The sequence below is a fragment of the Nipponia nippon genome, unplaced genomic scaffold (genome assembly GCF_047370975.1).
Source record: "Nipponia nippon isolate SJK-2023a ecotype South Korea unplaced genomic scaffold, ASM4737097v1 scaffold_3, whole genome shotgun sequence".
Classification (NCBI taxonomy): Eukaryota; Metazoa; Chordata; class Aves; order Pelecaniformes; family Threskiornithidae; genus Nipponia; species Nipponia nippon.
In genome coordinates, this window is record NW_028262347.1 from 67,873,997 (window position 1) to 67,895,232 (window position 21,236).

At 49.6% G+C, this 21,236-nt stretch overlaps 1 protein-coding gene across 1 annotated transcript in view; it reads right to left on the reverse strand.

The window, feature by feature from the left end:
* The window catches only part of LOC104020222 (sodium- and chloride-dependent betaine transporter), a 42,491-nt gene that overhangs the window by 14,073 nt on the left and 7,182 nt on the right, over positions 1-21,236 (reverse strand). The window contains exons 3-12 of the mRNA XM_009473608.2: positions 18,866-19,062; positions 14,842-14,976; positions 13,328-13,468; positions 11,664-11,751; positions 9,925-10,057; positions 6,997-7,131; positions 4,687-4,790; positions 3,020-3,144; positions 2,617-2,729; positions 1,155-1,292 (exon numbers count right to left, since the gene is read on the reverse strand). Of these exons, the coding sequence (XP_009471883.2) occupies positions 1,155-1,292; positions 2,617-2,729; positions 3,020-3,144; positions 4,687-4,790; positions 6,997-7,131; positions 9,925-10,057; positions 11,664-11,751; positions 13,328-13,468; positions 14,842-14,976; positions 18,866-19,058 (1,305 nt within the window). The 5' untranslated portion in view covers positions 19,059-19,062. The remainder of the gene's footprint in view (positions 1-1,154; positions 1,293-2,616; positions 2,730-3,019; positions 3,145-4,686; positions 4,791-6,996; positions 7,132-9,924; positions 10,058-11,663; positions 11,752-13,327; positions 13,469-14,841; positions 14,977-18,865; positions 19,063-21,236) is intronic.

The window sequence follows — 21,236 nt, forward strand, 5'->3', positions numbered from 1 at the left end:
TTCAAAATACCATGTAGCAGTGCAGAACTTTTGCACCCAAGAAATTGGGATCCTGAGGATCAGGACGTTCAGACACCTCATTTAGCTGCACCCATCTTTACATATTGCTCAAGGTCCAAGCCCTGCAATGGCAGAGGCATGTGGCTTCCCTGCTGCCTCTGCCTTTGAGCTGAGCCCTGCATAGTTGCCATCAGCTACCTCTACAGGTCAGTGGATGACTCCTCTCTCATACTTTCATGTGTTTTCTCAAAGAGAAAGCCCCTCCAATACAAGTCAAGCAGATGCTTTCAAATAGTGCTGAAGGGCTCTAGACGCTGCCAGAGAAGCAGAGCAGTTACTCCTTCTTCCCACCACGTATGAGGTGACATCTTGCAATGATGGCAGTAGGTGCCTCCATGCAAGGGGCCATGCAAAAGCCATGGGAACCTTTAACGCAGTTTCACTCAAAGCTCTCTTGATCACAGTGGGAGCTGCCTTCAGCAAATCCTTAGCCAGGATCCTGTTGGAGGATCATTCAGCAGTGCCTAAAAGGTTTAGCAGGAATTAGCTGTCACTACACAGCACATGGAGGCAACACAGAGGAGTGCTAAGACCCCTGCTCAAGCATGCGGTATGCACGCACAGCACAGCACACCACTGTGCAGGACGAGGTGCTTGGCTATTAGCTGCAGAGCAGGGCAAACACTGTGCGCATAGCATTGCACCGACACAGCTCTGCTGCTTCTCGTCCCAGGGATCAACGGCTTCCCACTGGCTCAGGCAGGGTTACAGTGCAGCCATTACCCCCAGCCTTCCCTCCCACTGCTCTGCTTCTTGTGGAAAGCAGCCAGCAAACGCTCTCTGCCCTTAGAAGAGCTTCTGCTTGTGCAGCTCAGCTTGTTTTAGCCACCAGGCCTGGTATTTACACAAAGCTGTATGTCAGGCAGCCTCTCTGGGCTGCGGGACCGTCTCTCTGGAAGGCTCAGTTATGCAGTGAGTACACTAGCATCACGCAGGGTAAAAGCAGCACTGGCTGTGAGAGACACCATGTAATGCATTAGAAATGAAGGATAATTAACAGCATCAAAGACGAGCTTGCTTTCTCTGCCCACTCTTCCAGAGCAGTCTAGCGGGGTTTCTGGTGCTCGGCTGTACCCCAGCTACTCCTTTCTTACCTCAGTGACCAGCAATAAGCCCAGCAGGTAGCATATGACTGCAACGGCCAGGATCAGCAGCTCCCGACGCCCCTTCTTGCGAAACACTCCCGGGTACATGTCAATAAGAGCTGTCACCACGCTTTCCACACAGATGAACTGCAGAAGAAGACAGGTTAGAAAAAACAGTGTCTCCCCTTCCCCAAGCACACATTCCCTCTCACTGTCCTTTTTTCCTCCAGCCACCCAAATCCTTATTTTTTTGTTTTCTCTTTTTGTCGGTCTTGCTTCCCCAAGGGCCAGCTGCAACTGCTGGGGACCCAAACACAGCTTGGTATATCAGTGAGGTCTCCTCTGGAGCTGCAGACCAAAGGGTTTAAAAGTACAGCCCCTTGTTGGGAGGATGACCTGTGAGATGTGTGATGGATTGCCTCAAACCCAACAGAGCACACTGCTGAACAGCAGAAATGACCAAGAGGTAGGGAGGCAAGGGGCAGACTGCACCCCTCGAGCAGGGCAAGGAAGCACCTGAGATGGCACAAGGAACCCTTGTGACAGAGGGGAGCTCTCCCTGCCACTGTGAAGCTAAGGGGAGCCAAGTGACTATGAGGGCACAGCTCAACCCCAACATCAAGCACACCCCTCGTACAGCAGGACTGGCTGCAAAATACGCCACAACTGCCTGGGACAACCCAGTAGAGCAGGTGGCCGGGGGTCCCTCAGGTGAATTGCTGGCTTTCAGGGCTGACCATTAGGCAGGATGCCTGCTCATCACCACATGGCTCTCAGTCCTGCAGTGTACATCACCCATGGGATGCATAAGAGAACATCAGCCACTGCTGGGACAGCCCAGCCAGCATGAGGCAGAGCTGTAAGCGAGATGAGGCAGGAGGGGACCTCGACCCAGAGAAACAGAGGAAAGAGACCTCATTCTCCAGGCGCAGGATCTGAGGTTCTGCAAAGCGGACCCCCCCTGCTCCCCTCGTGCTGGCTTGCCAGGGTTGCACACTGTACTCTGCAGGGTGCTCTGCTGGGTTTTGCTCCTGGCATAACAGGGGTATGGGAGGGTAAGAGATGGGTACACCAGCAAGGAGAGCGCACAGGGATTGCTCTGGTGAGATGCAGCTGGGAGAAAACAGCCCCATTCCTCTTCCCAGACTGACCTGCTCTGTGCTGGGCCTCACACCGCAGTGTGCAAGGTTTTGGTGCTGGCACAGAGGGGGGAGGGGATGTAGCTGGGACATCCTCACGTATACGCAGGGAGAAGGATGCCAAACAGAGATGCTAGCACACATAATCACTGGCCTCCCATCAGCCCTGGCTGTGAGCTTCCACACTGTGAAAGTGTTGTGGACAATGTGGAGAACATATTTGAGGTACCAGCAAAGCACATAACCACCTTATTCTTTCCCATGGCTTTGGGGAGTGCTCAGGGTGGGGACAGGCACCTGGGTGTTAGACAAGGAGGGTGTGTTTGCTGTACCTGGCTATCCAGTCCCAAGAAGATCAACATGAGGAAGAAGAGGCAGGACCAGAGCTGAGACACAGGCATCATCGTTACTGCCGTTGGATACGCTATGAAAGCCAGGCCAGGACCTGCCAACAGACCGCAGGATGACCACGAGTGCCCCCCACACCACCGCCTGCTGCCACCACCCTGCAGCACAGAGTGAGCTCACATACTGCTTCAAAGCTCACCCCACTACCACTCCCTGCCCACTCAGGGCTGAAAGCCACATTGGGAAGCACTGGTCCTGCAGACCTTGCCACAGACACCCACAGTGATAGAGAACGTAGATAACATCCCAGGCTTCACTTCAGAAAAGTCCCCTCCCTGTCAGGTTTTCTGTTTTGCCTTGGCTCTGAAGTATCCTGGAAAAACCTACCTGATTCAGCCACTTCTGCAATGGGTACACCCTGCTCTCGAGCCATGAAGCCCAGCACAGAGAAAATGGCAAAGCCAGCAACGAAGCTGGTGGCACTGTTCAGGAAGCAGAGCATGATGCAGTCCCTGCAGGGAGGAGACCAGAGAAAGATTGGTGTTTCCCACTGCAGAATGGGTCTACTTGGGATCACGTCTGTACTCAGCTTCCCCAGCCGGACAGCATGGACCAAGGAATGGCAATGCTGCTCTTGAACTCTCTTAGAAGTAAAAAGCCCAAAACAGAACAGGGCCAAAAATCAGCCTACCTACCTTGTACCCAACTGTTCAAGAGCTATAGGACTATAGATGGCACAAAGAGAGACATAAGGCACCACCAGTGGCTTGTGAATAGGATGCCACAATCAATGCAACAAAAAAGTTGACAGAAGTCAAGGAAATAAGAAAAACAAAGAGAAAATGAGGAAAACAGCAAATTAGAAAAGGGAAGAGGTTGCAAAAGTAAACATAGTCAAGAAAGAGGAGCATCTGAAAGCATGAACACATACAGGTTCAGCAGGTCTGGTAAAACAAGGACTAATGGGTTAACAAAAATCCTCACCTGACAAGGGTTGTGTCTACACTGTCTTTATTAACTGTGCTCAGATGGAGGCTGGAGCATCCTATGCCACTTATCCTGAAACTTTTGTGCACTTACTCCCTGTGAAAGTGGGGCACCAGTCTGAGCTGGCTGGGCTGGAAACCCCACACCCCAAGGGTCCTGTCTGGGCAGCCGCCAGAGCAGACCCACAGCATCAGCTGCTATGGGGCAGCGTGGACACCCAGCACATTTGGGCCACCCAGAACTAAGCTGCCAGTCCAAGGCACCTAAGGCATTAGAGGAAGGTGTCAGCACACTGCTCTGTTGGTGACAGATACATTTCAGGAGAGCCAGGGGAAAGTATTAATTGCCTGACCAACAGCCGTGGCAGCACCTACTGGAAAATGGAAGAAAAGGAGAGATGATTGATGTTGCCAGAGTACCGTTACATTTTCTCATCCATGTTGGAGCAATACATGAAGGAATAACAAAGCCCCCACTCCTCGGGGCTCTGTGAAAGGTGTCAGAAATGGCCCTGATGGCTTCACTGAGCTCCATGTCAGGCCATGGATAAAATAGATCTGTAATCCAAGGGCAAGGAGGAGGCCAGACAGACTTGATTAATCTTCTTGATAGGATCAAAATGCCACTGGCAGTACATTACCCTGATGGCAGTAAAGCACTGCAGACAGGGGGCCCAGCCATCATCTTTGTAGCATCTCCCCTGCCTAGCAGGTGACAGCAGAGCTGGCTGTGCCACCCCTGCTCACTCACCCTGTCAAAATAGCCCGTGGTATCTCCACAGTGACTGGAAACACTCCATTTTCATTCCTCCTCCAATCTCTCCCGTTTCCAAGCTGACTCACGTGGGAGAGCACTACTAAAGCCATTTTCTGGAGCTCCTGTGTTCCCTCAGCCACTCTCCATCCCTACACCGAGTCCTCTGCAGCTTCCACACTGAGCAGCTCGATAGTCAAAGCAGCATAACCCAAGGTTTCTCCTGGGGACAGAGCCTGCCTGAAATGCAGCTCTGCGCTGTTTGTCTCTGAGCAAATTTCCAGAAGGATGTGAGGAATCCAGGCTCCTCTTACCTGTAACAGTTGTTGGTATATTTGTTGTAGCTGCCCAGAGCTGTCAGGCACCCCTGGCAAATGGCATAAGAGAAGAGGATCTGAGTGCCTGCATCCATCCACACCTGGAACAGAGAAGGTCACTGGTCTCCAGAGCTGGCAACAAAATAAACAAATGGCTATGCCCTGTCTAGCAACAACCCTTTCATCAGTGCAGAACAAACTGCAGAGACAGAGAGGGGCTCAGTGGATGTAGAAACTGGGATACCTCTCTGGGAAAACTGAGCTATAGGATGGAAAGTCCTCTAGGAAAAGGCTCCTGAGGGGACCATATTTTCACATCCCACTCAAAGCGATGTACGGCTCCAGTCGATGCCTGACACCACTCCTCCATCCCACACCTTTGTGTTCTGGGTGAAGACGGCATCCCAGATAGCGCGGCTCCAGCTAAAGTTGGCACTGCAGGTGTCTGTGGTCCCTGGGTGGCTCAGGGTTTGCAGAGCCACTGGTGAGTCGTCCCAAACGAGGGTCAGTGAATCCTTTGCATGATCAGTGCATTCCCCTCCCTGCTCCTGAATATGGTTCCCCACATCTCTGAGGCCACGGTGCAGGGTGAAAGGGGGAAAATTGCTGGGCTGAGAGATATCAGGCTGATGGGTTGTTGTGGACCCAGGTTCCCCTTTGCTCTGGCATTGCATGGGAAAAGCTGAGTGGGCTTGTTCACTGCTGCTCCAGCCCGCTCACCTGTGGAGGATTCCCTTGTTCACTCCAGGTGTTGTGGGTTGAACTGCAGCTCCGCTCTCACACCCTCCCAGGGAAAGCCCTGAGCTTCGAGTTAGCAGGCAGGCAGGAAAACAGCCCACCTTTCTGTTTGTCTGTGTGTTCCCACTCACTCTCTTTTTCCTCTAAGCAGTCCTCAGCTGTAAACATCCAGGCAACTGCAATTTGGCAACCTTCGAAAAATCCCAGCCTAGGCATTGCTGCTTAAATTCACGCGGATCTCTTGCAGATAGGCACGTACATGGAAGCCCTTCAGGCGTGGCCACGGGCACGGGCACACATCCCGCTTTACACCAAAGCCCCACATTCTGCCTAAACTCAGTAGCAGGATCTCTCGCTCCTGCTGCGCTGGGTTGCAGCAGCCTGGAAAGACCATGTCAGCTTTAGTTAGGCTGTGAAAGAGAGTTTTCAGTGAATAAGCTCTGACCATGAATAAAACACACTCAGCCCCAGTCACCCCCCTGTTATTTATTTTGATATTAAAAACCATTCAGCTGGCTCTTTGCATTCGGCGCACCACAGATTTTGTATTGACAACACATAATTGCATCTGAAAGCCATTTGGGGGAAGAGAGTGTGTTTGGCAGCTGGTTTGGGAGCAGTTGGGGCTTTGGCCATCTGGGAAGATGCAGGAGGTAAGCTGAGACTGTGGGCTAAGCATATTGCTTGGCTGCCTCTCTGAAAAGATTCAGCTGTGGAATAATTAGCAGCAGCGTCATTTAAATGTTCGTCCGTGGGGGGTCTGCATTAGCACCTCCCTGGGCTGGTGGAGGCAGCCTGCACAACGTTGCTGAGCCCACATGGGGAAGGGAAGCAACCTACTGCTACAGAAAGGTGCCCAAGCAGACACCCCTGGGGGATCCTCCAAGGGGGAAACCTGCCGCCTGCCCCACACAGCCCCCAAGGCTGCTGCCCACCTCCTGCCAACTCAGGCTACCCTGCGGGTCCTGGGTTTAGCTGCACCTTCTGCCTTAATCTGGATTTGCCCTCCTCGGGTACAGAGCATCCCCCCTGCCAGGGGGGTTTCCATGAGCTCCAGTGAGCACTGGCAGGGGCTGACGTGAGCCCTTTGACCAGCCCCCAGGATGGGTGAAGCAACCCTGCTGCCCAGCCCGCATTACCTGCATGCATTCAGTCTCTGCAAGCACAGGGGCACTGCACTCCGTGGGAGGCCCCTGTTGGAGCCAAACTAAGTGCTAACCAGGCCAGAAAAAATGAAAAGAAGTAGATCATTTTCCCCTCCTTCCTTAATTATTTGCATTTAAGACCCAGCAAAATTATCTGTTACATGCTGAATATTTCATATACTCTTCTGGTTTTGCTGAGCCCATGAGTGGAAAAGACCTAATATGCCCATATGCTGCAGATGCACAAGCAAAAAGGCTGTGCTGTGCAGAAGGACGAGACCCCTCTCAGCTTTTAAGGAGATCACACTGGTTCGCCAGTCTCCCTTCGGAGAAGATGACAGCTAGATCCTCAGCTAGCAGCAGATCCAAGGGTCAGAGCACTGGAAACCTTCCTGTGGCCAGCACCTGCCTGATCCCCACCCACCTGTGGGTCTGCCAGCCTGGAAATGTCCGGCTTCAGGTAGAAGATGATCCCCTCGGCAGCACCGGGCAGCGTGACTCCTCGCACCAGCAGGATGATAAGCATCAAGTACGGGAAGGTGGCAGCGAAGTAAATGACCTGGGGGCGCAGGGAAAGGGGAGGAGAGAGGGTCAGCAGGGAGGGGGTGCAGGCATCATCTATCTCATCTGCAGGCCCCCACCCCAGCAAACGTCCCTGGACTCTGCTGTTGGCTATAGCTGCTACTGCTAGCGTAGAAGAGGGGTGGGAAAGAAATTAATCAAGGTTACATCTCACCGGTGATGTAGTTAATCTACATTTTGTTCCTCACCCAAGGCTCTGTCACTGATTCCTCTGCTTTATTTTCTCTTTCTAGTCAGTGTAATTTCCCTGCTCTCCAGCTGTTCTCTTCATCTTTCTAGAGCTGCAGAAGAAACCCAGATCTCTTCCTGTCACTGAGTTTTAATGAGGAGTTATCAAAATGGTCCTATTCCCAGCAAGAGTTTTCCAAATTAAATAGCAACTTTTGCTGCCCAGTTTGAGACACCTCTGAGGGGTCTCATTTCCAGGGGTGTTCATGCAGCTCTCTCATCCCTTCAGTGCCTCCAAGCTTACAGGTAAAAAATGGGGGCAACTCCAAGCCTTTTAAGAAAATGTGGACCATTATTTTTGTAAAACCTTCTTTTCACTTCTTCTTGTGTGTGATGTAAATAAATATTACAGTAGAATTAATCATCTCTAATCCATTGCCTAATGTAACATCTGCTTAGTGATAATTGGTCGAATAAGTACCAGTACGTGGCACTTTTGCTGTTCCCTGACTGAATGAGAATGTGAGCACTTTTGGCACAAGTACTAAAATCTACCTTCAGAAATCACTTCTGTGGAACATTTATACACATCAGCTGAATGCATAAGGAAAGAAAACATGGAAAGAGCACAAAGGTGGGCAAAATGAATAAAAGAAAAAGGCTTTTAAAGAAAATTAGTCTTCACGGAGTTATTTGAAATTATTTTCCTGAGGTCGCTATTGTTTCTTTAAGTTTGGAGTCCTTAAATCACAGAAGTATAAACGCAAGGGTCTGGCAGGGTTATCCGATTAGAGCAGCCTCTCAGTCAAGCACAACATCCTGTTTACTCTGCAGCCGTGAAACAAAATTATGCACCTACTCAGCATTCCTGGGACCTTGTCGTGGTTTAACTCCAGCTAGCAACGAAGCACCACACAGCTGCTACTGCTTATCCTAATACATAGTCAGCGAGGAAAAAGAAGGAAGGAGCTGATTTTTTTGACAGTGCCCCTGTAAAACTCAAAATGACTACCTGTAGAGAAGACAACCAGCCTGTCTGGCCTGTGATATGTCTCAGGACAGAAAAACCCATCCTGTATTGCTGCACCATGTCCATAACATCTATGGGGTAAAGAGTAAGACCTGTAGTCTAATACTTGTGATGGAAAAATCTTCTGTGTTCCCAGGAAAACCATTCCAGCTACTACCTGCTTTCATTGTCTCCTCTCACTTTCTGGCCTGACTTTGCCAAACCCAATCAGCCCAGCCAGCCTGACTGAACTTCTTTAGCCTTCTCCAACAAGGCAAGCTCTGCACACCGGGGCAGCACTGGGCAAAGGAGAGACTTGGTGGAGAGAGGGCTGAGAGTTGAAGGGAACCTGGGATGACTTAACTACACTTCCATGCAGATCAAACAACCTCTCAGACCCAATCTCCCAAGATCAGAATGATACCTTTTGTGAAGATGGCACTCTGGTATTTGAACCAGGGAGCATCAGAGATTTAAGATTTAAAATGAGGAGCATCCGCTCTCCCTATAGATGTGGAGTCTGGCTCTCACTCCTTGAGAAATGGTGACAGCAGGTCAGCACTAGGAAGAGCCAGAGTCACCGGCAAAGACTGGGAGAAACCTCGCAAGCAGAGCAAGCTCTTGTCTTGCTCTGTTAAAAATGGGTGCCCAGTGCAGTTTTAAGGTGGGAGATGGGATTTGGCACTGAAACACAGGTGTCCAGTACTACAGGGAACATCTGCCAATATTAGGGATAGTGATTTGAAGGAAGAAGGCCGTTGCAGAAATTGGTTCCCCTCCCTTTGCTATTGGGACATTCCCTGGACGCCCACAAGACCCAACCATCGTTACTAGCCCACTTGTCTCATTGCAGCTCCAGGAAGGAAGTCAACTCCTGAACAAGTCAAGGCCGTAGCAGCGTCCCTAACACCCACCCCAAGGCATCACACATTCACTCTGGAGGGATAACCAGTCCACCTGATCTACGGGAACAGCATCGGGAGGGAGCATTGGCTCCAGCCTCACTAGCAAAATGAAAAAAAGTGACCCGCTGAGCTAAAAACCGCAGAGTGAGGGAGAGTACAAAGGAGAGTGCAAAGACACCTCTCCCACCCCAAGTATTTTGCAGGATAAAGAAGCAGGAGAGATTCATTATCTATTCACTAAGCTGGTTACAGGCAGCAGCTTGTCTGTTTTGCTCAAGAGTTTAATTATTGCCAGGGACAGGCAGTTTGCCACTGCAGAGGGTCTTGTTAAAAACACCTGCACACCACACCAGGACAACACACTGGTGAGTGGATGGTTCCCAAGGGCACTTGGGACGTATCCATCAGCCACTGTGGGTATGTGCAAGGGAAAAGGTGACCCAAGACACCCCTCAGTTCCCAGGTCTTTCTCTGTTCTCCCCTCCCTGTTTGACCTACTCTTTTATTCTTCCTCTTACAGGTCAAACACAACTGGTGTAAATCAGTATAGTCCCACCAGGTTTTAGGCTTGACTTTGGTTGTGTGTGTCTCCTGCCTCTATTTCACGAAGAGGGAAAAGAGATTGGGGAAGAAATGTAAGATGGGTACAAAGAGGCTTATGGACTAGGAGGACAATCTCCGTTCCTACTTTGCCTGTGGACTTGACCCCTTTCCAGATGCAGAAGTAGCAGATGATCCACGCCAGCAGGAGACACAGAGCCAGCTCCCAGCGCACAGTGCCCAGTTTGTGAATACCATCCGTGAGCCCCAGGACTCGCTTCCTGCCGGTGTCCAGGGACAGGGAAAGAAACATTAACACCCCAGACCCCATTCATCTGTACATACCTTTCCCGTACTACCCCATTCAAAGACTTAAGAGACTACCCACAACACATCTGCCCAGGGCTCCCAGCCATGTGAATCACCCCAGCTCTGCCTAGGGCTCCCCTCTGTCATTCCTGCTGATGCTGCTCCACTGTGTCCTGTAGCTGGCCCGAGCCCTCCCACTCTCCAAGCCCATGACACCGTGCCCATCAGACCCATGCAGCACAAAATCACCACCTGTCCCCACGTTGTTACCCCTCCCTGGCAGCTGCCCAGCAGACACTACTCAATCCAAAGCAGGCCACCAATGCCATCATCACCCCATGGTCACTCACTGCTCTTCCTCTGGCCTCCCCATACACTATGGACACCCTATACATAAGCATAAATGGCCTTTATGATTCCTATGCCCTTCCTTCAGCCTCATTCCCTGAAAACTCACCATCATGAAGGTGGGCCATACAAGAGGTCAGTCCTGCAGCTTATTCAGTCCCAGCAGCCCAACCCCACACTTACAATTCCTCTATGCACTTTTCCTCAAACCAGCCCCCTTGGGGGCCCCTTGCCCTTGCAACCTGTGCAGAAAACCTGAACAACCACTTCAGAGGGGTCACAGCTCTCACTAAAGAGTATGTGCAAAGAATAGGGCAGGAGAGGAGATCTGGCACTGTGTGGACTCTTTCTGCACCCATGGGCAAATCTCACCTTATCTGTGCCCTATGGTGGCTGCAAGGGACAAAGGGCACTCAACCCTCTCAGAGGCACTTTAAGAGCCATAAATGAAAAAGAGAAATACTGCTGAAGCTGAGCCCCTGGCACCCCTCTTCTTTATGAAACCTTCCTCAGTTGAGTGTGGAGAGGCACTGTGGCCCCTGCAGCAATTTCAACCTTGCCACACTGCAGTGATGACCGCCTTTGGGACACTGTCTGGCCTGCTGTAGGACCCCTCTTTCAGAGGTGCTTTATGGCCTCCAACCCCATGACTAAACCTCCCCAAGCCCCTCTCTGGCATCTCCCTCGTGTGCAGCAGATCCTTGCTCTCCAGGGATGAGCCTGAGCAGCCTGATGGACCACTTCCCTTAGGCACCAAGCAAGACATGGTCAGAAGAAGGGAAAAGGCAGTTTTGTCCCTTTCTGTTTCACTGCAAAGGACTGTTCAGTCTGCCCTGGCCTCTCATGCTCGCCTGCCAACAGTAGCCTGCAGCACCCAACACGAGTACCCCCTGCTTACAGCAAGCCCTTATCTTCTTTTGGTGCCTCTTTCTGTGGCCACACTCACCCGGGCAGTGCCAGAAAGGGAACGTGCCTCTGTGTGTGTGCACACACGAGCACCCCTGGTCAGGCACTCTGCGAGCAGCCTTCGGGGTGTAACTAAGTCCTCGTGGCCCTGGGCTCTGTGCCGATCTCCTTGGCAGCTCAGTGCATTGTGCTCCCCATGTTCAGGTCCAACATGTGGCACCTCACTTGGTCCTACAGAGATGCACAGCCCTCCCCCTGGATACTCCTACAGCTGCAGCCTTTGGATGACAGAGGAGCCTGAACAGAGGGAAAATGATCACATACTCCCAAAACTCAATCATTGGGGAGGTGGCGTTCGCAGGCAAGGTCCTGTTGTCCAAGCTGGAGCTATTCAGAATGTCCACACAGAGATCTACCAAAAGAAAAGGAAGGTGATGAGCCAGAGAAATTCTCCAAGGCTCCTCCGTGAGGGGTGCTCCTTCCCCTCTGTACCCTAACCCTCACTCTGGCAGCATACAGACCCTTCACCCCATGCTATAGGGCATCTCATTAAGCATCTCATTAAACTCTGGCTCTCCCCAGCTGCGAATCCCAATCCAGCAGTAGTCAGAGGGCTTTGGGAAGGGGAGAGGGGAAGGAGAGAGCAATTCCCTGCCAAATGGAAACCAGATGGCTGCAAAATATAGATTATTGAGGGATAGCCACTATGAGTAGCCAGGATAGAAAATCCCATTCTCCTCCCACACCACGCACCATTCCCTGTCCACACATGCACGCATATGTTCACACATGCCACAGATGCCTTCATGTTCCACTCTGCCATCCCCAACCCTGTCACATAGCGTGAAATTACTAAAAACAGAGGAGATGCCATGCATCCAAGAAATGCACCTCATCTTGCATTTGGCAAGCAAAAGACAATCCACTGGAAAACCGAGGAAGCCCAGCTCTGGCTGGGAAGCTTCTGCCTGTTACGAGAACATCTGTGGCTTTCCTCGCAAACAAACCCATGCTGGAATCAGATCCACTCTTTAAAAGACTGGTTACCTCTGCTGGGATGAAGGAGCAAAGGAAGCTGTGAGTGAATAGCCCATGGGGTGGACAAATTTAACACATCACAGAAATTAATCATCTGACCCAAGAGAAAAAGGGAGGGAACTGAGCTGCTGCCAAAGCCTTTTCCAGCCTGGCTTTCCACTGAAAGCAAAACAACCTGTTCAACATGGTAAAAAAGGCCTGTCAAGGACATCAGATCTGTGAGGGTTACCTCACATCTACCCCATCTTCCCGGGCACAGCCCAAGTGCCTTGAATAAAACCAAAGCCAGGTCTTCTCTGCTGGACACAGTTATGTGAACTGTGGGCATGAGGAGATGAGACCCCTGGCCAATATAATGGTATAGAGGCTTGTATGGATGTGATGAGACCAGAAAAACGGTGCCTTTAGAGTTTTGTGTTAGTGGTTCCTTCATTGGGAGACCTGTGCTGGCAAAATCCTCCAGTGCAGGCCTGGCCTGATTTAGCCAAAAGCTGAGTGCACAAAGGAAACTGTTCAGCACGTGGCAGCAACTGTCCCAGTAACTCCGAAGGAGTGGGGTAGAGTAAGGGAATTGTAAGATAAATTGTTGTACCAGAGCTAATGAAAAGCTCCTGCCATGTGAGGAGGACTCTAGATTGGCTTGAAAACTCTCCCAGCCCACCTGCCTCTCCCACTTGCCAGAAAATACAGATTTTTCAGTGAAATCTCAACACCCAAAACATCTCCATGTGGAAATAGTTTTACTGTCCCCTGCTGCTAGGCATAGGGTCATACCACTCACCCTTCCTGACACTTGGGCACAATGAATGAAGACAGTCACCTTTGCAGGAGTCCCTAGCCACACTGCAGCTCATGAGAGCTTTTTATCTGAATAAAACATATTTTCTACAAAACCCAGATAATTTCTGGGAATTGTGAAGGAGCTAGGAGCTGACCAAGGGAAGGTGTACCTGAGTTCCAGGGGTTATTGCAGCTGGCCCACGGTAGCACTGCGGTGAAGGAGCTGAACAGGTAGAAGAGTGCCCAGGACAGGATGATGATGTAGTAGATGTTCAGGTAGCACTCGATGACTTGTGAGGCATATCCAATTCCTGTGAAAGAAAGCAAAGGAGGTAAGGATAAGGCTGCCAACCAACTCCCAACACGTCAGGCTTAACCCCAAAGACGCAGACCATGTCATGGTAAGAAGGGTGCAACACCAACCACATGGCTCACTAGAGAATAGGGCAAGACGTACCTCAGGGAAGAGAATGGATTTTGTGACTGTGCATGCAGACAGGAAACATTGTTGGTATCTCTAGACAGGTCTATGGTGGAACAGAGAGAAAACCTTTCACTGATGGGAAAACTTTTGTCTGACCACTACCATGCCACTGCATTACACTGCCTCTCCTGCAGAAAAGCCAGCTCTAGCCTTTAAAGAAAAGAATTGCGGGTGAGTTTCTTCCTTCTGGAAAGACTCAGACAAAAATGGTTCTCACAGCTGATATAATGCATAAAGTATGGTGTAAAAAAAGTACAAACTTAAGAGCTGAGCTCTGGTCTTGGGTCCTGCTTTTGCCCTTCACTCACTGGGACATCAGAACGGTAATCAGGTCAGAAAGGTCCAATTCGTTCGTTTAAAACTGGTTGTCAGTGCACTTTGAGATGCCACTGCTGTCCACCTCCAGGCCCCATGCCAGAGCCCAGGGGTCTTCAGCACAGGAGGTCCCAGGCTCCCCAGTTTCAAACAGCACTGCACACCTGTGCTTGAGCAAACTAGCCAGGCCTTTAATCTGCCTGAGCACAAGTTTCTCTGTCTGCAAAACATGGGTAATAAATAAGCTCTCCTCTGGACAGAATTGTGGACGTTAGATTCATTAACATATTAATACCATTAAACAACCTTCCCCAGGGCCCCAGGAGTCCTGTTTCTTATACCTGTGCCTTAAGCACCACCCCAGCCCATCTCTGGGCTGTCAGACTGGTGCATGCATTGTGATCCCCCTCAGCCTGCAGGATGCCAGCCTGCAAATGCTGCCACGGCAGCCTTGAGCACAGCAATGGGCAAGGAAAGTGCCATAAGCCAGGCAGCCTTCCTCATCCTCTTCTCTCTTCAGTATTTGTCCTGGACTACATGCAGGCGTTTGTGTATTGACACTTCCATCCTCCTCCTCCTCCTCCTGCTTGCTGACCATCCTGCTCTCCTCTCTCTCGGGCTCTGAGCACCTCAAAGCAGAGACCGTAGCTCGCCTGGACCAGCACAGCCCCCAGCCAGTATCACAAGCCCTCCCAACCTACAGTGGATTCAGGGCGCTGCCCCTGCATGCACAGCAGGCACCAGGAGGGATAACAAGGCTGGGAGATACAGGAAGGGAGGGAGAATAGAGGAGAAAGAAAAAAAACAGCATAACATTTCCAAAAAAAGGCTCTGAGTCACTAATTATTAGAAAGTGCTGTCAGCAATTCCAGTAACTTGACTCACCTTCAAAGATGGGACAGATCTTCCTCCAGGCAGTGACCCCTCCCTGGCTCGTGTACTGCCCCAGCGCCGTCTCCAGGAAGAACAGGGGGATCCCACAGGTGAAGAGGAAGATGAGGTAAGGGATGAGGAAGGCTCCTGCAGAGAGGGGTGAGATGCTGCCCCAGAAACCTCTTTAAAACCTTATCCCCACCACCCCTTGCCAGGTACCCGGGGCCACAGCCAGAATCAGCTAGATAAACACAAATATTTCTCTGAATTAACTGTGCAACCTCTGCTAAAAAAACAAGGTCTCCAACACCATCATTTCTCAGAAAAAAAATACAAGTGTGGTCTGTCTCATGCTGCTGCAGTACTTCTGCATTTGGTCTTGGCCAAAACCTAGAGGTAAGGAGTAACCAGGCAAGGGGATAAAAAACGACAGCACTGGAGAAGTTCTCCCTGCTTCACTCTCCTGACCTCGTTCTAGCTTTCAGCAGGAGTCAGGCGAAGCAAAAGGAGTCCTTGTTTCATATAACCACATTTGTTCTGCCTTTCCCAGGAGTCACAGCAAAACTCCCACTTGCCCAGAGGATACAAACGTGGAGGCTGGTGACATTTCTTGGTAAGTAACAAATTTGCTGGGATATGAATTTGCTTGAAACATATTTCGCGTCAAATTTGAAAAGCAATTTGCACCAAAAGAATAGAAATAGGGGAAGGGCAACAGAGTATCTTTCCAGCATTTTCAAAATGAAAAAGTTTAACTTCTCTCTTCAAATTCAATTTTTTATTAAAATACAGAGAAATGTCTTAAGAGAGATCAGCCTCAAATAACCTTCAGATTAACCCTTGATGAAATGGAAGAGGAAGGGGAAAGAGAGCAGGGTTTTTTTCCAGAAAAAATGACCAACAAAAACAATGCCTCAGAAGAGACAAACCAAAAAGAAAAAGGTGTAGTGCCCTATTCAGCAGTCTGAAACTTTTTTTCCTTCTTTTCAGTTCTGCTGCCAAACTGAAACACCCAATATTGAAACGCCTATTCTGCTCAAAACTGATCTCTCCTGAGATCTTAGTTTCACTGCTGACCTTCCTTCTATCGCCTCCCAGTCTTTCTCCCCATCAGTAGTGTAGGTTTTCAAACTCTCACTCCCCTCCAAACAGGCCAAGGCGACTGCCTCCCTCGCTGGAACAACTGTTGAGGACTTGCCATCCCATACAGTAAACTTTGGGCCCTGAGTACCTCCCACCGCCAGTGCCTGGAGAGCATCTCAGCTGTTTGCAGCCAAGACGAGGGCCCCTTTCTCAGCTGAGCCCGACGTTGTCCCCCAGGCCCTCTCCTGCCCTGCCAGCACAGGCATTTGCACTGAAATGCCTTCCCATGACAACTAGCAACTAGGAACACTTCCCCTTGTTTTTAAGCCAACAATGTTACAATAACAAGCAACATCCAAATTTCCCCTAAACACAGCTGTGCCGTAGCTGCAGGGGACCTGGGGCCAGAGGGAGGGAGGCTGCTTCACAGCGTCTGTCCAGGTTTGCAGAGCAGGGAATGGGAACCGCGTGTGCTAAACCAGAGGCAGCTGCTGCTTTCGGTGCTGCAAGACATCTATCTGCATGCCAAATCTGCAAGACAGCTTTATTATCCTGCACACAGATGAGCCTTTCAGCAGGTCCCAAACCCTCTCCTCTGATACTGTTTGTCCCAGAGGTTGATTCATTTTGGTCTCCGAGTAATGAGGGCTTTCTCCCACCTCTATTGCCTTGTCTGTCTTAACCATCCCAGAGTGGCTACCAGCTGAAACTCCAGTTGTGATCTCCTCCTCAGTTTGCTGCTCCACTGGAGGAGACTCAGCCCTGAGAGGGACCCCCAGAAACAGACCCTCTTTCCTGACAAGTCAATAACAAGTTCAGGATGCTGAGCAATTAGATCAGATTTGAAAGTGCAACCATAGATAAGTTTACACTCAATTGCTTTACAGCAAGTTAGCACAATCATTTTTATGACGCCTGTCTTTACAGCTTTATAACCACCTCACTATCTGAAGGTGGAGAAAGGTGACAAGACACCAGTCTCCAGTTTGGGTCGGGGTGTGTGTGTGGGCGGGGGGGGGGTGGCATTTATAGGTGGAAAATGTCTTTTTTGCAATGTCAAGAACCTTTTCAGTGGTAAAAATATCTTTGAGTGTCATGGGAAACACAGTGCCTTGTCCCATACTAGTTTGTTGGCCATCTGGTTCCTTAGAGCACTAGAGAGAGAAATGTACCTTCTACAGTAGCAGCATACTTTCTACAATGGCAGTGTGTGAGCTGTGAGGGAAGGACTGTCCCATTCTAATCTTTCCCAAGCCTAGCCTTGTTGGCCTCTGAATCACAGCCTTAGATATTCCAGAGTAGTTTAATTAAAAAAAAAAAAAGTTATTAAATAGATACCTAAAATGAACAAAAGTAGCCTTTTCACTTACACTAATTAGCATACAAATTGCAAAGACTACTGAACCAGATACCATAGGCATAAACTATGCAAAGATATCATCTGAGCTCAAGAAAGTATTTTCCATGCAAAAACCATGACTTCTCTCTCAAAGCATCACTGCAGAATGGCCTGTTCAATCAGATGCACCACTAGTGTTTACTAACCCGTACCGGTCTGACTTGCTTTTGGCACCTCCAGTGCCTACCATCAAAAACTCAGAGAAGGAGACTGGAGGATCTGCTAAAAACCATTCCAGGTTCAAGAAAAACTCCTTCCATTTTCTTTAACCATCGTCTTATCCAACGCCCATTTGGTTCAGAGGAGACATTGTATTGACTCCTGCTTGATCTGGATAAACTCCAGTAACAGCACAGGGGACAGGAATTTGGTAGTCCTGGGAAGAACAACAGCTGAATCACTCATCCATTGGTGACAGCTCACAACACCCTGGGAAAGAAAGGCCTTTGTGGCATGGTCTGCAAAGAAAGGAAGTTTAAAGTGGGGGGAACATACAAGTCCCAAAGCGTTATTTCAAGGTGTCTCTAGAGAACAATAACAAAAGATAAGTTATTGCTGTATTTGACATGTAATTTATTATTCCTCCTTTTCTTTTATACAGTTAGATTTTGATTCACCAAGAAAAGTTAGTGACAGTCAATTATTCCCTTCCTCTTTCCCAGTTTCATTTTATTGTTATGAGAAAGTTTAATTTTTAACCACGTAGTGATCTTTTTGCAGTGTTATTGGAAAAGGATAGTCATGCAAGAAACAAAAGGAAAGGGGAACAAACTCTTCCTGGGGACGGATTTCCCTAGCAGCAGGTTGACCACTGGGAGAACTGTTCCTGGGGAAGAGGTAGCAATGTCCTTCTTCCTCCTGTCCTCTGAGAAAATCCTTCACACGCATGTTCTCAAAGATGGCCCTTCCATCTTGTATTTGCCTGTACGACAAGCCAAGGTGCTTCAGCGTTGGGTATCTGGTACCCTCCCTCATTTCTGGAACTGATCGAGTTGTACTGACACAACAAAAAACTGTGTTTCTCTAATAACCACAAGACAGCCAGCCCTATGAGAAGAGCTGGTAGGAGACCAAGTGCCCTGGAGAAGGAAGTGGACACCCAAGTGCAACGAAGAGGGTTCCAGGCCTTGGCAAGGATACCAACGCCATCAAAGCCTTTCCTCCTCTGTAACAAGGGCCTGAGAGAGGTAGGGGTGACACAGAGGGCAGGAAAAGAGAATTATGTAGGAGGAGGTTCCTGATGGCTTTTTGACCACTCACAGTTTTCTGATGGTTTTGGAAGACTATCTGTCTCTTGAGATGCTCAAGAGCCTTGAAGAGTTACTAAAGTTCAATTCAGCATCCAAACTGCTTTGAGAAACAGTACCCACTGGGAAACTGGATTCACCCCTCAGTGCTACTCCTCCTGGTTTTGGCAGGAGCTAACTTGCTGGAGGACAGGGCAAGGGAGCGCATGTAGGGGCACATGAGGCACGGGAGAAATGGGTTCAGGTACATGTGTATCTTTTGCCATGCCTACAGACCTAGGACAGCTCATGCATGCTATGAACTTACCACCACCATTCTTGTAGCAGAGGTATGGGAATCTCCACACGTTACCCAGACCGATGATCTCCCCGGCCACAGACAGCACAAACTCCATTTTGCTGCCCCACTGGCCTCTCTCTTCCATTTCCTCCTTTTTTATCTCTTCAGGAACTGCGATGGCCCCATTGGGCTCTCCTTCCTTAGCCGCAGCTCTTGTCATGGCTCTGTGGGACAGAGGAAAAAGAGAGCATGGGACATAGGGAGCTGCTGTGGGACATGCTGGTGGGAAGAGGAGGCAGGGGACCAGTCACCACAACAGATGTGTTCCTAGTATCACCACGAGGTTCTCCTCATCCTTGGGAAAATGGCTTATTTAGCGTCAGGATGAAGCATTTTCCCCAGGTTATGTCTGTGGGACAGAAAGTCTGTTCTGAAGGGACAGAGGAAAGGTCACTGGTCAGATGAGAAGGACCGACCTGCATCATTCCTTCACTGGACTCACCCCGAATTCACCCTTCCCCCCCCCCCAGCACCCTTCCTCATCCTTCCCAGACCATTAGCCTTACTGTACCTCCATCTGCCCCTCCGCACACTGACTAAATGCTCTGCATCTCCACTGCTGCTGGAAGCTTGGCTGGGACTTCGGAAACGGCAGTTCAGAGGAAGAGAAAAGGAGCTGGAGCTGAAGCAGCACATGGAGGCAGGGGTTTCCCTTCCCCACGTGCTTTATACAGCAACTGTCTCCTTCTGGAGTGGTTTCAGAGAGCAGGATAGAAATCTTGCGGACTAAGAGTCTGAACAAGAGTGGACGACCTACCATCTTATTTCAAGGTATTGTCAGAAGTGCTGTCTTTGACCCCCTGGACACCATGTTACATTACACTACCATACAGCCTGCCACCTCAGTAAGGTGCACACACATTTATTTGACTGAGGCTGCCTTCAACAGCAAACAGGCATGACCAGCAAACCTCCCCCTCCATGCCCAACCCTGCAAAGAATACAGAGCAAGGAAACAAAGCCCCTGAGATGAGCAAAAGGCCCTCATACTTGTGAGGTGTTCCAGGTCTGGGAAAGGGTGTACTAAGATTAGACAAGCTCAATTATTGCAATGAAAAGGTTGGTAGGAAAAAGCCCAGCCGTGGAAACACTGTTGGAGAAGGCACACTGAACGTGGCTGGGCCTGTAGGGTGGTACAAGGAAGACATTCTCCAGTCTATACTAAATCCTGAATTACGTTTAGCATCATCTTAATTAAGCAAAGTTAGCGGCTGCTTGTTACAAGATACAATTTTCTATCATACACAAAGTCCTTTAATTGGTTAATTTGAATCTAGCCAAAACTCACACAGACCAGATTGAATCATCTTGTTGACAACGTTTTCGTATTGTTTACAGGCATTTCATTATGAGAAGAAACTAAAGTGTGAAGAGAGAAAGTTCCCTTTGACTTAGCTAAAAAAATTCTCCTCAAAAGCTTGCTTTAATGAGTTACCTAAGGTAGGGCTGCACATGTGAGTCCAGCCAGAAAGCACAGACCTAACACGAGCAGAGTAGCTGATGAACTATGCCACAGAAGCCCTAACTGTAGCTCCATCTCTCTGGTGGCATCACTGAGCAGAAGCTGGACTTTGAAGGGGTGACTGGCATCAGCAAGGGATACACATTTCCATGTTGGGATTAGGAAACTACACTGGAAACAAGCCTCTCCAAAGCAGCAGCATCTCTGCTAAAGGCTTTCATTCCTACCAGCTGCGAGTGCTAAGAAATCAGGGCTTTGGCCCTTCACATTAACTTACAGATTCAGTTTGCGGGTGGTTTGATAGGGTTTTTAATAGCACATCTATCATGCCCTCCATGCCTCCTAAAGGGACATCCCCATCTCCAGGGAGCAGGAGGGACAGCAAACTGCATCACCCACGCTACGTAACTCTTTTTCTTCCTCTGTCCCCAGGTCTGCTCTGGACTACGTCAGCTTGCTTTCTCCCAGGCAAAGTCCAAGCACGGCTCAGTCCAGGGACCTCTCCCAGTCAGCACAATGAGCAAGACCTCACCATGCTTGATGCCCTCTACCTGATAGGACCACCAAACCTATCCATCAACATTTGAGATGGCTCATGCAGAGCAGGGACTACCAGGGAGTCTGAGCTTACTGGGAATAAGAGCAAGTGTGGTCCTAACATCAAACTGGCCCAGTAGCTTAGAAACACCATGGCACTTGTTTTGGTGTAGTTTTCAATGAGGCAAGGGGGAAGCAAGAGCAGGAACTGGTTGGCCATGCTTGTGCTTACTCCACACAAGACAGCATCATTACCACTGTGTCTCTTTCGCTTCTGTAAGTTGCCCAGTGCAAATGAAATGATTTTCTAAATGCTAACCCCTCTGGATATATCAGGCC